This window comes from Bison bison, unplaced genomic scaffold (genome assembly GCF_000754665.1).
Source record: "Bison bison bison isolate TAMUID 2011002044 unplaced genomic scaffold, Bison_UMD1.0 scf7180017864262, whole genome shotgun sequence".
NCBI lineage: Eukaryota > Metazoa > Chordata > Mammalia > Artiodactyla > Bovidae > Bison > Bison bison.
In genome coordinates this window covers 1099547-1114879 of record NW_011494834.1, presented here as the reverse complement: position 1 = coordinate 1114879, position 15333 = coordinate 1099547, and the positions used below count along the sequence as shown (strand labels likewise).

The 15333-nt window shown below is 42.0% G+C and overlaps 1 protein-coding gene across 1 annotated transcript in view; it reads left to right on the top strand.

Moving 5' to 3' along the window:
* ARHGAP42 (Rho GTPase activating protein 42) overlaps positions 1–15327 on the top strand; it is a 349865-nt gene extending 334538 nt beyond the window's left edge. Inside the window, exons 21-24 of the mRNA XM_010848229.1 lie at positions 356–517; positions 2540–2602; positions 14021–14100; positions 14599–15327. Of these exons, the coding sequence (XP_010846531.1) occupies positions 356–517; positions 2540–2602; positions 14021–14100; positions 14599–14687 (394 nt within the window). The 3' untranslated portion in view covers positions 14688–15327. The remainder of the gene's footprint in view (positions 1–355; positions 518–2539; positions 2603–14020; positions 14101–14598) is intronic.
* Positions 15328–15333: the final 6 nt, after the last annotated feature.

The following is a 15333-nucleotide window of genomic DNA, read 5'->3' as shown; positions in this document are numbered from 1 at the left end:
GGCTAATGTGTCTCTGCGTCGCCTCCCGGCTTGTGGAGCCTGATGACTCAGGAGGGAGGCGTGAACAGCAAGGCCACAGACGCTGCTTCTCCGCTTTGTCCCTGAGCTGGGAGCTTTAAACCTCCTGTGTGCTGCGGCATTTTTCCTGGACCTCTCCCTCTCTGAGTGGTGATGTATTTGCAATTACTTCCGATTGTGATCTCCTCCCCTGAAAGACGGACTGCTGGGCTCGGAGAACATTCTGTGCCTTCTCATTTGGACACAGAGACAACGGCTTCCTTTTGTTACGCCTGTGGACTGTGTTATTGCTATTATTTTGTCTAACAGCACCTCGCCTGTTTTCTTGGGCTTTCTTTTCAGGAAACAAGAGCTACAGTGGATCCATTCAAAGCTTAACTTCCATAGGTTCCAAAGAGACACCCAAAGCCGCACCAAACCCAGATCTGCCTCCAAAAATGTGCAGGAGGTTAAGGCTGGACACCGCCTCCAGCAACGGCTACCAGCGCCCCGGCTCCGTGTAAGTGTCAGGGTGTTTGTTTGGAGTTTTCTGTGTCTCCCGTGGGTACACAGGGCTTGAACGTGTGCAAAAGAACCTTCAGGGTTCCCACAGTGAAACACTCATCCGTAGAGTGGGTACCACCAACTTCTATAGGACCCTGTCCTCTTCTGCAAGTGGTGTGAACGTTAGTACACACTTCAGGCACTTTCCTTGGAAGTAGGCTTTCTTTTAAGGACGTGAAAGCTTCTGTATAATATAGTGGTTTGGAGTCTGGAAACTAAACACCCACCACTCCGCTATTGGACTGCCCGTATCCTCAGTCCTACCTCTTCGTTAGAAATACGGCTGTTTTCTAGCCGGGGTGATCTCCTCTCCTCTCCATTTGTCTCCCCAACCTGAGTACTCACTGATTCAAACAACTCCTGGAGAACAGGGAGCAGGAAAGGCAAGAGAGTGTGCTTCTAAGAGCAGGATATGACCCTGAAGTGGAAAGGCCAGGAGGGTGGGGTGTGTAGACAAGAGCAGTGAGGGCGCAGATGGGAGAAGGCAGGGAGCGGGGTAAATTCGGAAGCAGAATCCAAAGAAGGACATTCTTCCTCCTTTTCCTCTTACGTTTCTGACTTTCGCTGAGCTGTTCCAGATGCTGCGGGAGCTATTACTGAGCATCCTTGTACATGTTATTAAGGACCACAGTGTCCTCCTGCAGGAGGCAGTATGAACGTTGTTTTAAAGATGAGGAGAACTCATCCTGGGAAGTCAGGGAGCCAGTCCACACTCACTCAGCTAGTAAGTGGCGGAGCCAGGATTCTAACCCGGGGTTCTCCAGCTGAGTCTGTGCTCTTCCTCTTATGCCCTGCCCAGTTGTAATGTGGCGGTGTTGCTGACCTTTTAATTATTCACTGAAAGTCCGGTAAGACATTTCACTAAGCCTGCTTCCATAGGAACAACATCTTACATTCATTCATTCATCCCATTTACAAGAACCTTTGGTTTCAGAGTGAGTTTCACATATGTTCTATCTCATGGTTGGAAATCCAGCTCCCACAATATTAGCCAGATTTTGTGTAAGTTTGTTTATTCCCTGGTGTGCACAGTTCTATCCCTTAAGGGAAATGAGTTTTAAGCCAAATGTGTAAAAGGAGATGAGAAAATATAAACTTTATTCTTTGTGAGGGAAAGAGAAGAGCTTCTGTTTTGTGATTTACTGATAAAATAGAACTTAAATTGTAGACAGTGTTTGTTCTACGTTAGATGTAAAATGATCCTGCAGATTATCAAATGACTCAGTTCTGGGAGAAGGGTTTGTCAATTCAAGAAATAAGGTAGGTTTTAAATATTTAGTTCATTAAAATGTCATTCAAAGAAATATATATTCTCTTCTAGTAAATATAGGAACTTATCTAATTAACTAGGTTGCATTGGTTTTAATTCTTTTCATTCTACACTATAGTCTCACTTTTCATGTAGTAGCCTTTCCCTTGTCATGCTTTGAAACAAGATTTGAATCCACAAATTTACTTATTGGTCATTTTTTCAGAGTTCTCTCTTTTCACTTTATAGGAAGTATGTTCAAGTATTTTAAAAATAACATGAAACAGTTTTTGAATTTGTTTTGTCTTAACTATGAGAATACAAAGCAGCTCTTGTTTTGTCTTGTGGATGTGACTCTTCCCTTGTGGCTCCATGGAGTCAATAGCAGGACTTCCAGAAGTGGAGTGGGGAGATAAAAGGTTCCTTTTCTTCTGCTCCCCCAGTTTTCTGAGGTGCAGAAAATGCAGACAGTGCAATCCCCAGAGGAAGTAGATACAGGTACTACTGTATCTACTGGTACATCTACTGTATACATCTGGTACTCAGTGAACTAGAAACTAGATCTAAAACTTACTTCTGTATTAAAACAGTTAAAATTCAGTTCATATTTTGGGGACAATTTTTAACTCATTTTTTTGTTTGGTTAACTGCTAACTCTGAATTTCGCTTTGAGCTGCGTGATTCTCTAATGGATTTTAATGAAACTTGCATTTTGAAATTATTTTTCAGTGTGGCAGCAAAGGCCCAACTGTTTGAAAACGTTGGTTCAGTTAAGCCAGTTTCTTCTGGGCGGTAAGTTCTCAACTTCCCAGTAAAAAAAACATGAAATAGTGGTGACGTGGTTTTGTGTGGACGCGGCAGGTCATCTCTGACTGCTCTGCCCCTCACTTCTGCAAATGGTCAAATTCACATCTGCTGTATCTTGACAAGGGAATAAATGGTCATGACCATATATATAGCAGTTAGCATCTCAGGATGTTACTGCAGTACCTTGTTTGTTAAAACCTTCACAAAGGAAGAGTTCTAAACAAGCAGGTTTTCTAAAAGACAATTGGCAATAACTCTTTGTACACCAAAGACTTTTTTGATGACAGTTTGTGGAAATTATTCAAATGTATATTTGGTCTTGTAAAATTTAATGTATTTTTTTTTTCTGTAAGAAGCTTCATGAACAGGCACCAAAACTGCGTACTTTTTTAACTTGTAATTTTGTATGATATTGGGGTATAGCCAATTAACAAACAATGCTGTGATAGTTTCTGGTGAACAGCAAAGGGGATCAGCCATATATACACGTGTCCATTCTCCCCCAAACCCCTTCCCATCCAGGCTGCCACATAACACTGAGCAGAGTTCCCTGTGCTGTACAGTAGGTCCTTGTTGATTGTTCATTTTAAATATACCAGTGTATCCATGTCCATCCCAACTCCCTCACTGTCCCTTCCTCCTCCTCCTCCCACCAGCAACCATAGGTTTCATTCTCTAAGTCTATTTGTAAGTAAGTTCCTTTGTGTAATTTCTTTTTCGAGTCCACGTATAACAGATGCCATACCATACTTTCCCTTCTCTGGCTCGCTGACTTCACTCAGTGTGACAGTCTCTAGGTCCAGACTGTGCTCATTCTTAGTGGCCTGTGGTGCTGGGGAGCTGATTACTCCAGGTGGCGCTGGGGTTTGAGTACTCTGCCTCATTCAGGGTTTCCAGATTTTACCTTCTGCTCCATTGTTAACAGGATATGAATTATTATGTCTTACTACTATTCATTTGCTTGCTTCTAAGGTTCCTGCTTCCTCTCCTCTTAGTACAAATTGATTCTCTCATCTTCATTAGACTTTGGTTTTAATTTTGAATATGCCTAACTAATGGATTTTTTTTTTTTACCATCAGCAACTAGTGCATGTTGCAAGTATTTAGTAAATGCTTTTTGAAAAGGAATATAAATGGGAACATTGGAAGGACCAACCTAGTTTTTTTTTTTTTGGATGTACTCAGGAAATTTTGAGCTTGCCACAACCAATTAACTGAGGCTGTGAAGGAAAGGGGTCAAATATGATTAAAGTATTACCATATAGTTCTTTTAGATGTTATTCAGCCATATCATTTTTATTGACCTTATAAAAGTATGTGGACCTTTCCAGCAGTTCTTAAGCACCTACACAATATAAGGCTTGTCCTGCTTACTAGAGACAACAATAAACTTCAAACTCTGTTTTCAAAACCTTAGCGAGCGCACTCGTAAATTAGTGTTTTTAGAGGAGAGCCACTTTGGTGTCTTAAAGTGTCTTAAATTTAAGGTTAATGCCTTGAATTTATATAGCAAATCCCAGCATACTTGCATGTACCTTACCTCTGTCTTCTGCCTTTTTATCAAGGCAGGGTGAAAACTAGCTCAGAACAAACATTTCCCTGAAACTATCACCACTGTCAGGCCTTAATATAAGGGATTTAACCTTGCTACCTTCTGTCTTGCAAAAATGATTGAATTGCTCCACTAGATGGAGCCCTTTTATTAGGAAACTCTAAACAATCTATTAAGTACTGGCATCAAAGAGATAATCTGTTAAGAGCTTGAAGACAGCAAGGTATTCATGAAATAAATTAGTATGACAGTAAATTAATGAAGCTGTTATACAATAAGTTTACTCACATGTTCAACACTCATCCTATGCATTTAAAACATACTTTTACACTCCAAATACTCTAAATCCACTTCTAATAAGCTGTCAGCATAAATTTAGAGCTCACTCAGTGATACACTGAAGATTAAGTCTTAGTCCGCAGTACTTGTGGACGGTGTCATAGCTTTTCACCTGTCCTTTTACTTAACTGTGTCTGCCCTTATGCATTTAGGTAAAATAGTTACCTCTTTAAGCCTTCAAAGGGGAAGCTTAAGTGGCGCATCCCTGTACAGACGGTGTGTGTCAAGTGCCTTTGTTGGAAGAGATGGGTTTGACGTGGACCTGAGTCACCTCTTTTCTCAGGATGTGCTGGCCGCTCTTAGCTTGCTCGGGGGTGTGGCTGGTGCTGGAGGAACCAGAGCCTCTGCAGAGTGTGAGTGAAGCTTCTCTTCTGCTCAGTGACCATCACTGCCCTGCCAGGGACTGCAGCTGATCTCACTTTCGTAGAGCAGAAATCCTGATGGTCTGGCCTGACCTGGCTCTGTCCCCTTTAAAGTGAAGTCAGTCAGTCACACCCAACTGTTTGCAACCCCGGGGACTGTAGCCCACCAGGCTCCTCTGTCCATGGGATTTCCCAGGCAAGAATACTGGAGTGGGTTGCCATGTCCTTCTCCAGGGGATTTTCCTGATCCAGGGATCAAACCCAGGTCTCCCGCATTGCAGGCAGACTCTTTACCATCTGAGCCACCAGGGAAGCCCTGTACCCTTTAGGGCTTTTCTCTCTCCCTGCATTGGGACCCTTGCCTCTGAGATGTTAATGCAGGTGGGGCCCGGGCTGACTCCCAGCCCATGTCAGCTGCAGACTGAGGCCCAATACGCTGTGTGTGCAGACGCCCATGGCTCTGCTCGGCCACAGCCTCTGGCGCAAGCCCTGTTTGTTCCTCACAGCCGCTCACTGGCCTGACTTCACAGGGTCAGCAGGGTCCACATGGATGCTGTGTGCATGGGCTAGGGTGGGAAGGACCCGTGGTGGAACGGCCACTGTCAGAGGTCTGGGTAGCTCCTGATCCACTGCTGGAGTAGGCGCTCTGCCCCCCAGGCTCTGCCGGGCACTGGCTCACCTGAGCACCCCACAGTCGAGTCTCTTCCCTAGTCATGGGAGAAGTCGAGAGCTGCACTGGAATGTGGAGTCAGTGGCGATGGAGCATTAGCTTGGCTTGAGCAAGGAGATCGCAGGAAACCCTGCAACAGCAAGGCTCGACCTCTCTCCTTCCTGCCCTCTCAAGAGGAGTCAGGATTCCCCCAGTTCCCCAGCCAGCCAGGGTTTTTTCTCCCACTCAAGACCTCAGGACTGGGGTCCCCAGGCTGTGGCTCAGGTGCTCACTTCCTGGACAAGTCTCGGACAAGTCCCCACCCAGGAGCACGAGTTCTGATTCAGATGCTTTTCTTCCCTTCATTACGTGTGTATGTTTCAGCCTGGGTTGTACAGGAGTTCTTCTGCCAGTTTCTGGTTAGTTTTCAGTAAGAATTGTTCCACATGTAGATGTATTTTTGCTGTGTTCATGGAGGAAGATGAGTTCCACATTCTCTTACCCTGTCACCTTGGTCTGAACTCTAGGAAATCTACTTTTTTAATCTGTAAAGTGAAGGTCATGATTCCCTTTTTGACAGATTATGAGCGTGGGAAGCAATGTATTTGAAGTACACAGTCAGCTCTCCATATACTGCCTTTGCAGTATATAATAGCTAATATTGTTATAACTGTTATCATTGAAACTACTTAAGGTATTCAAGCCTCTAATTAATATGTGTTGGGTATTTGGACATTTATCAGTCACTTGAAACCCTTTTGTACCATTAAATACAACTGAACAACAGAAAATGAGGATATTTCCCTTACTGACCCCCCCACAATACCTATTTTGATTTCCTTCTGGGGAACTTAGGGTACTCTTGAATTGTACCTCAAAGAAGGATGAACCAGTAGTGGGTCACAGGGAGACCAGCCATTATGGGAAATACCACAGTTGGGAGATTTTAGTGGATGGTCTTGAGCAACAGAAAAGTAACACCTCTGGATTAACTACAGGCTCTGGGAGTCATTGAGCAAAGAGCTGATCTGATCAGTGATGCACTCAATCAGATAATTGAGGTGGCTTCTCTAGGAGGTTGTTTATGGGAAGAAAACCATTTAGGGTGGAACAGGTGATACTTAAAAGACCTTAATTAGGACATTAACAAAAGCATGATAAACTGTAAGCAGGATTTTATGGATAGAACTAGAGTCGAACAATTGCTTTGATATTGGGAATGAGAGACAGGTAAAGAAGATTCTAGGTTTTTAAGACTGACTGCAAGAAAGAATGCTAATTTAGCTTCTGAGTTCATCTTGTGTGAGTACACAGAAAGGCAAGGAAAGTTTTAGCCCCGTTGTCTGAGAAGGCTGAGGAGCACTGAGAGGCAGTGAGAAACCTACAGCTGGAACCAGGAGAGAGTGTAAAGCTTGATGCCCCTTTGAGAGACTTCTGCACAGCAGCCACACTGCATAGATGAAGGTGGGGTTACCCACTGATGGGTGCTAACAAAAGGTCTAGGAGATCATTAGAGGAGGGCACTGGTTTTTACCTCTAAGACCTCACTGGAAACCTTTCAGAAATTGGGTTTAGTGGAGTGGGAGGGGCTGCTCTCTCTGTCAGAGGAACTTTATGTGCCAGACTTGTTAAAATGAAGATTCTTGAATTTGCTTAGACTCTATACACTGTAGTGTCTGAGACTGAGGCCTAGAGAATATGGATTTTTGACAACTTCCCCAAGTGATCCTTATATATATCAAAACCTTTAAGAGCCATTGGAATAGAGAAAAATGCCATAGTACTAAATGTTTCTCTTAACCTAAAATGCTTTCAAGAGGCAAATGGAACTAGGCTCTGTCTCAGCATTACAAAAGCCTATGGAAAACAGGACCCTTAAAGCTTACACCTCTGTCTCAATCAGTTACAGTTGGGCAGTGGGGAAATACACTTTAAAGTAGTATAATTTAGGCAAGGTATACCAATATCTTCTGAAGGTTTAATTGAGAATTACATGCTTGAGAATTAAGAGAATTAATTAATAATTGAGAGCTTGACTCATTATAAGCAATCAAATTTTCTGTTCAGTTCAGTTCAGTCACTCAGTCGTGTCCGACTCTTTGCGACCCCATGAATCGCAGCACGCCAGGCCTCCCTGTCCATCTCCAACTCCCGGAGTTCACTCAAACTCACGTCCATCGAGTCGGTGATGGCATCCAGCCATCTCATCCTCTGTCGTCCCCTTTTCCTCCTGCCCCCGATCCCTCCCAGCATCAGAGTCTTTTCCAATGAGTCAACTCTTCGCATGAGGTGGCCAGAGTACTGGAGTTTCAGCTTTAACATCATTCCTTCCAAAGAGTTACAATAATCTAAAAACAATTTTTTTTTAGAATTACAAAACAAACCTCAGCAGAGTCTTCTTGTCTAGTGAATTTGTCCATTTAAAAGCCTGTAAAGGAACGTCCCTGGTGGTCCAGTGGTTTTGATTGTGCTCCCAACGTAGGGGGCCCAGTTTAATTCCTGGCTAGGCAACTTGATGCCTCAACTAAAATTGAAGATCCCACTTGCCACAGCTAAGTCCTAGCACAGCTGAATAAATAAATACAGAATTTAAAATAAATAAATAAAAGGCTGTAGGTCACTGGTTCAGAGCACAGTGACGCATGTAAGACACCCAGGATAGAACACTCATAAGGAAGACAAAGGAAGCCATGGCTAGGAAGAATAGCTTGATTTTTCTGTTTTTAAGAGAATATGAAGAATACTAAAATGCTAAAAAAGTGAATGAAAACCACCACTCATTTCATCCCCTAAGGATAACTGCATTTTGATGCACAGCCATCTAATCTTATCAGTTGACAGTGGTTCTCAAAAGCTTTTGGTCTCAAAACAACTTACACAAGTAAAAAACTTACTGAAGATCTCCAAAGAGCTTTTGTTTGTGTGAATTATATCTATTAATATTTGTGGTATTAGAAATTTAAACTGAGAACATTTTTAAATGTTTATGAATTTATTTAAAATAAAAATAAGTTCATATAACTAAAACATAACAATAGCACTGTGTAGATGTGATTATTCACTCTCATTAACAGTCAACTGTTATTGATAGTAGAAATGATTTTCTCAGTGACGTTATCTTGGGATTTTACAGATGACATTTAAGTGGATTCACCAGGTATTCACTAGGTCAGCAATTAGGAGATGTAGGTTTTAGCCTGACTCTGCCATAATGTTAATTTCTCTTGACCTTCATTTCTACATTATAGAGGTTAGGCCAAGGAAATATGTAGATTTCATTTCAAAATCCAAGCTCATTATATGACTGAAATCATCTGGATGATCACAAGACCCCCAGTATATGGGGATCACTGTTTTCTGTAAAACCTAATTAGAAAGTTTATGTGCCTGCCCCCAAGGTCCTAATAGGGTCTCACCTTCCCATTTCTTCCCTCTTCCAAAGGTCATATTTCTAAGACAACATGAGTTGTTTCTCCTCTTCCCCTGAGCTAAGCCACACAGAAGTCTGCTCCTCTGCTGTTCCCATGCACCCCCATGCTGCAGTTAGCTCTGTCCCTTAATGATGCTCATTGCCTGGAACTTGAGAACTCACATTATTTTATGTTTCTGCAGATCTCCTAAATATCTGCCATGAAAGTGTCAGTCAGTCATGTCTGACTCACAACCCCATGGTTGTAGCCTTCCAGGGTCTTCTGTTCATGGAATTCTTCAGGCAAGAACACTGGAGGGGGTTGCCATTCCCTTCTCCAGGGGATCTTCCCGACCCGGGGATCAAACCTGGGTCTCCTGCATGGCAGGCAGATTCTTTACCGTCTGAGCCACAGGGAAGCCCTAATATCTGGCATAGTGGAAAGTAAATGGACCTTCATACACATTCCATTAGCTGTCAGAGCAGTGCCTCTCAGGTCCCACCTGCCCCTCCTTCCAGATTCCCTTGAGTGCACTTAGAGACCCACTCCTCTATAATGAGCACAGAAAAGGACCCACGAAGGTGGTGCTCACGGTGTTCCTCTTACACTGGTGCCCAACAAAGTAGACGCTCAACAGAGTTGCTGGGTAAATAGATAAAATATACATTTTAACCTTAAAAGACTTTGTTATTCATGTGTTCAGTTCATTTTTATTAGAGTTGCAATATTCTTTCTTTGACATAGCAGCTTTAACTCTACAAGCTCCCATGAGAGATTAGCTTTGAGGCATCCAACAGTCAGACATCCAAGCCAGAAACAGCTCATTTTTGTTGGCAAAAACCTAAGAAAAGGGTGTGTAACTAATTTTAAAAAATCTCCAACCAATGACCAAGAAGCAAATGTGTGTTTATTGCATTATTTATGAGTATTTATGGCAAATTATCTTGGGCAGTTTAGAGGTCTTGCCAGTGACTAATTTTTCTGTAAAATATTTGCCTTACATCCTAATACTGCTCATGTATGTGTTCTTCTGTATCTTTATTCATAATAACTACCTACTAATTTATTGAATTTGGCATGTTTTATTTATTAAATTCTCTACTGATGAACACTTAGATTGTTGTGATCTGTTTGTTTTTAGCTTTGCTGTTGTGTATGTTACTTCTTTGCTACCCTTTTGACTATATCTTCTACTCCCTCAGAAGTGCATTCCTGCTCTCTTCAGAAGTGAAATTCTTAGCATACAAAAAATATATGTGAGAGATGGCATATGTGTGTGTGTGTGTGTGTGTGTGTTTGTGTGTATCATTGTTAAGTGGCCCTTCAGAAAACATTGTATCAGTTTTTATGTGAATTTTTTATTTTGCTTATGATTAAGATGAGTATTGTGAATTTCGCACACTGACCATGTCAAACCTGTGTGAGTTCACTCACTGGCATTAGACAATGTTTAGTATTAGGAATGGGGCTTGTGGACAGATCATCTTCAAAACTATAAGGGAAGAAATGGGCTTTCAGGATAGCGAGCATCATCACCTTACTCTCCAATGCGACAGGAAGCAGGATCCTCAAAATCCTTTTCAAAGGATATTAGAATCTTGTGAACAGAGACTCAGTAGGTGACAGTGTTATTTTCACATCTTCTTCAATACACCAAGACAGTAAAAGAAAAAGCATTAGCACCTGGAAAGAAAACTCCACTGTCACAGAATTCTACATTAAATCATCAGAGCTCTGAACTGAGCTGTAACCTGTAGTTACAGATCTCAGTGGAAGAAAATTATAGTTGTTTAAGTCACATGCACAGGCAATTGGAAAGTCGTAACAGATATTACTTTGTGCTGTGTATTTTGACACATTTAATAGTATCTGTTCATTTAGTGATACTGTTCTGCGTGTGTTCCCTCACCATCCAATCTCATACAATACTCTAAGCACACTCATATCTGAAATATTATTATAAATTAGTTAGGTTGCCTTATGAGTATGAGATATATCATTGCAAGAATTACTATATCTTAGACATTTCTATAACTCTGGAATTTGTTTCCTTATGTATCTCTTAATTTATTTTAATGATTCAAGGTAATAAGACAGTATTTATTGGCGGAAATCATTGCTGCTAGAAAATTTGACATTTTAAAAAGTCTTTACATATTTTTAGAGAAATGGCTCTGCAACTTTCAATTGTATCAGATATCAGATACAATTATTTTTTAATAAATATATCCAGTTTTTATTTGTCAATCATATCTCAATGAAGCTCAGAAAAAAGAACAATCACCTAAGGTTATATTTTTTAAATAACAGTTCCCAACCCCCACTCCCATACCTGAGATTCTAGTGTAAGAAGTCTGAGAGTGGTCCCTGGAAAATGCATTTTTAAAACTGAATATTCTATAAGTTTCAGGTTTATAGCATAATGATATAATAGTTTTGTACATTATACTCCATTTAAAGTGATTATGAAATAATGGCTATTTGCCCCTGTGCTGTACAGTGTATCCTTGTTGCTTATTTATTTTATACAAAGTAATTTTTATCCGTTAGTCCCCACCCCTGTTTGACCCCTCTCCCGTTTCCTCTTCCCACTGATAACAGCTATTTGTTCTCTGTACCTGTGAGTCTGTTTCTGTTTTGTTATATTCATTTGTTGTTTTTTTTCCTAAGATTCCATATATAAATGATAGTAAAGAGTATTTTTCTTTTTATGAATATCAGATCAAGATACACCAGATTATATCAGATCAAATGAGTATACTTGACCGGAAGATTTCTATGAAAAACTAATGTTCTTTCTACATCAGGTCCTCAGAGTCTCATTATCGGAAGTCTTTGTGACTTGGCGGCACCCTCTCCTTGCCCCTAGACTTTGCCAGCCAACACACCCATGTGCAGCACACATGCGCATGGCTCCTCTTTAGTGTGAAACTCTGTCCTTCTTGGGCTGTGTCCACTTCATCAGCTCTTCTTTTAAACCACGTTTAACTGGAAGTGGGATTGTGTGGGCTGGTGGTCCTTAAATCTGCTTGCTGCAGACTCTCCTAGCCAAGTTCCTGAAAGTACAGCCTGAGACCCACCTCATGTGAAAAAGACTCTGGGGGCAGGGCCATAGTTCTCCTCTCTAACCTTTCTGATCTTCAGTAGCCACTTGGAAACCCTGGTTCAGGTGACTGAGCCTCATTCTGGAAGTATGGAGATAAGATCCAGAGTTTTGTTCCAACAGAGAAATGTAATCATCATGTTACACTGTTGCTTTGAGAGCATGCGAATGCAAATACTGCTGATGCCTCTTTGCAGATCAAGTGTTGGGACCTCAGGCAGGGAGGACAGGGTACCTTGAATCTTTGAAAGGACTCATCATGTAAAAAAAAGAGTCCAGATCAGGAGTCCCCAGCCTCCAGGCCACAGACTGGTACCGGGTGGCAACCCGTCAGGAAGGGCTGCACAGCAGGAGGTGAGCGGTGGGCAACCGAGAGAAGCCCCGTCTATGCCTGTGTCTGCTCTCCATTGCTCTCATCATCACCTGAGCTCCATCTTCTAACAGACCGGTGGCGGAAATGTAATGTGCTTGAATCATCCTGAAACTGTTCCTCACCCCCCACCCCCAGTCTGTGGAAAAACTGTCTTCCATGAAGCCAGGCCCTGGTGCTGAAGAGGTTGGAGACCGCAACATCTCCCCGCCCCCCCCACCTTTTTTTTTTTTTTAACTCATTCATTCAGCAAATATTTACTGAGTTACTAGTTAGCATCAGGCATTGTTCATAGAGGTTACATTCAAGAACGACAACAGAGTACCATTCAGACTTAAAACCGGGGAATGTGAAAGTTACCTGGGAGCTGTTTAGAGTGTGTTGCAGGGAAGACCTGGCCTTCAGTGAAACTCAGGAGATTTAAGGTAAACTAGAAGGCTAGAGCTGAGTGAAGATGAGGAAGAATCTCAGCTGGCCCTCAGGAGGGAATGGGCTTGGCGTGTTTGAAGAGGAGAAGGCGGGCCAGTGTGACTCAAGCGCAGCAGGTGCATAGAGGCAGGTTCAGGAGCAGCAGGAGAGCCCAGCAGGCGCCTGGTTGGGCACAGCGTGGAGGCCGGAGCTGGGACCAGTTGACGGGTTGGTTTCAGGGAGATCACGTGATCATCAAAACCTTTCAAACCGCCCTCTGGTTGCTCTGTGTAGAAGGGATGGCAAGGGGACTGGAGAGGAAAGAAATGCGGAGGATTTAGGAAGGTAGGGGGCGGTTCAGTGTGCTGTGGTAGAGATGATATTGGCTCGGATTCTGGTTGAAGTAGAGATGGCGAGGAGGAGTGTAGTCAGGTCATCAGATGCTGCAGAGTAAAAGCAACTTCGCTGATTAGATGACTTGGTTAGCAGCCTCAGAGGATGGCTTTTCAGTGTTAGCTCAGATTGTTTTAAGGAGGTCTCATACAAAACTCGGAAATTCTGGCTCCTGTTAAAAAAAGCCAGAGTATCTGCCTACACAAAGACTGAACTCTCATATGGGAACAGATGTCGGAGATGAGTACTGGCTTCCCTTTTAAAGAGCTGCGTATACTGTGGTTTACAAAGACACGTCTTCATGTCTCCCTGACAGTGAGGCTGTTGTTGGTTCCCCTTTATCATCAGCTTATCCTATTGTTTTTCTTATAGCATGCCCACTTAATTTTCCATACCCTGTAGGCCTTTTAATATGTGGAGCTCACATCTGATACTCTGAAATTAAAGTCACAAGTAAATACATAATGCTTTAACGTACCTGTGAACCCCTGTGGAGCTGAAAAATAGCCTCTTTAGCAGAATACTAACAAATCCTGGCATTCTTTAAAACTAGATTATTTCATTTCTTCTAAGGCAGGTGGTTACTCTTGGGAGCGTTGCCTGGAAACATGAGAAAGGCTTCGTTTGTGCTATCGGTGTGCTCTGGTTACATGCGTGTGTGCACTTTGTGAAATGCACTTATGCACGCTTCTGTGTGCACACTGTGTGTATTATGCTTCAATTGTAACTGAAAACTAGAATCATTTTTTAAGAGTAGTGTCCAGTGCAAATATCCTTGAGTGTTGTGGTTTTCACAGATTGCCTCTTGCTCTTTCAGCCAAGCCAAAGCTATGTACTCCTGTAAAGCAGAGCACAGCCATGAGCTTTCCTTCCCACAGGGGGCGCTATTCTCCAACGGTAAGTCCCCCCATTCCCTGCGCTAAGGTTACAGTCATGGAAGGACGAAGGAGCAGTCTAAAGTAGAACAGGAGACTCGGGATCCAGCCCAGGCCCTGCCTTTTGTAGCTGTACAAGTAAACACATCAAATTCCTCTGGAACAGATTTCCTCTCCTGTGTCAGAGAGAGAGAGAGTGAAAGTGTTAGTTCCTCAGCGTGTCCGTCTCTTTTCAACCCCTTCGAGTGTGTAACCCACCAGGCTCCTCCACCCATGGGATTCTCCAGGCAGAAATACTGGAGAGGGTAGGCATTCCCTTCTCCAGGGGATCTTCCCGACCGGTGTGATTGGTTATGTGAATGCAAGAGGCATTTCCAGCTTTACAGGTCCCATGACATTGTTTTGACAGCTTGAGTATATGCATACAATCTGATGTGGATTTTTACCCATTTGTGTGTGTAATTATTTGAAGCTAATGTTGACTGAGTGATATTTATTAATGTATTTTTATCTTTGCCAGTGTACCCATCAGTGGAACCAGGATGGTTGAAGGCAACTTATGAAGGCAAAATAGGACTCGTCCCAGAAAATTATGTTGTCTTCCTCTAATGCTATTTAGTGGACGGCAGTATCTTCATGGTATCCATGGTAACAAGTAATAAGTGATATGATTTTATCTGACACAGATATGAGGATCAGCCCATTAAAATGAAAAATAATCCATTTCTAGACAGTTTCCAAAGCAGACTATGTACCTCTATTAACGGAAAGGGAAAAAATGTTTAAATTGTTCGCCATTCTTTTTATCTTGGGCTGATTTCTTATTTTGAAATAGCTTATCCCCATCCCTTGCTTTTTTTTTTTTAATAAGTAACTCTCCACAATGTTTCTCATAACATTTATAAAAATCTCAAATACTGGGTTAAGTACTATATCCCAGAAATTTGGAAACCAGAAATCTGCTATAAGACTTTAAGACCTGCCCTTTACTGTCTGGTATTTTCTGAGAAACCTTAAAATCATTGCTAAAAAAATGTAATTTAAACTGTTCATTTATTATTTTTTCTTAAAAATATAGTGCTTTTATATATGATTGTTTTGCTGGTCCTAAACATTTCAAGGAAATAAGGGGTTTTTTTTAACATAAGTTTATTTTTATTTGTTTACCAAGTAGATGATAATATTCAAAAGCAATAACATATATGGTGTCTGTAAATGAAACCAAGTTAAGTCATACACTGATTCCGCTGTAAAC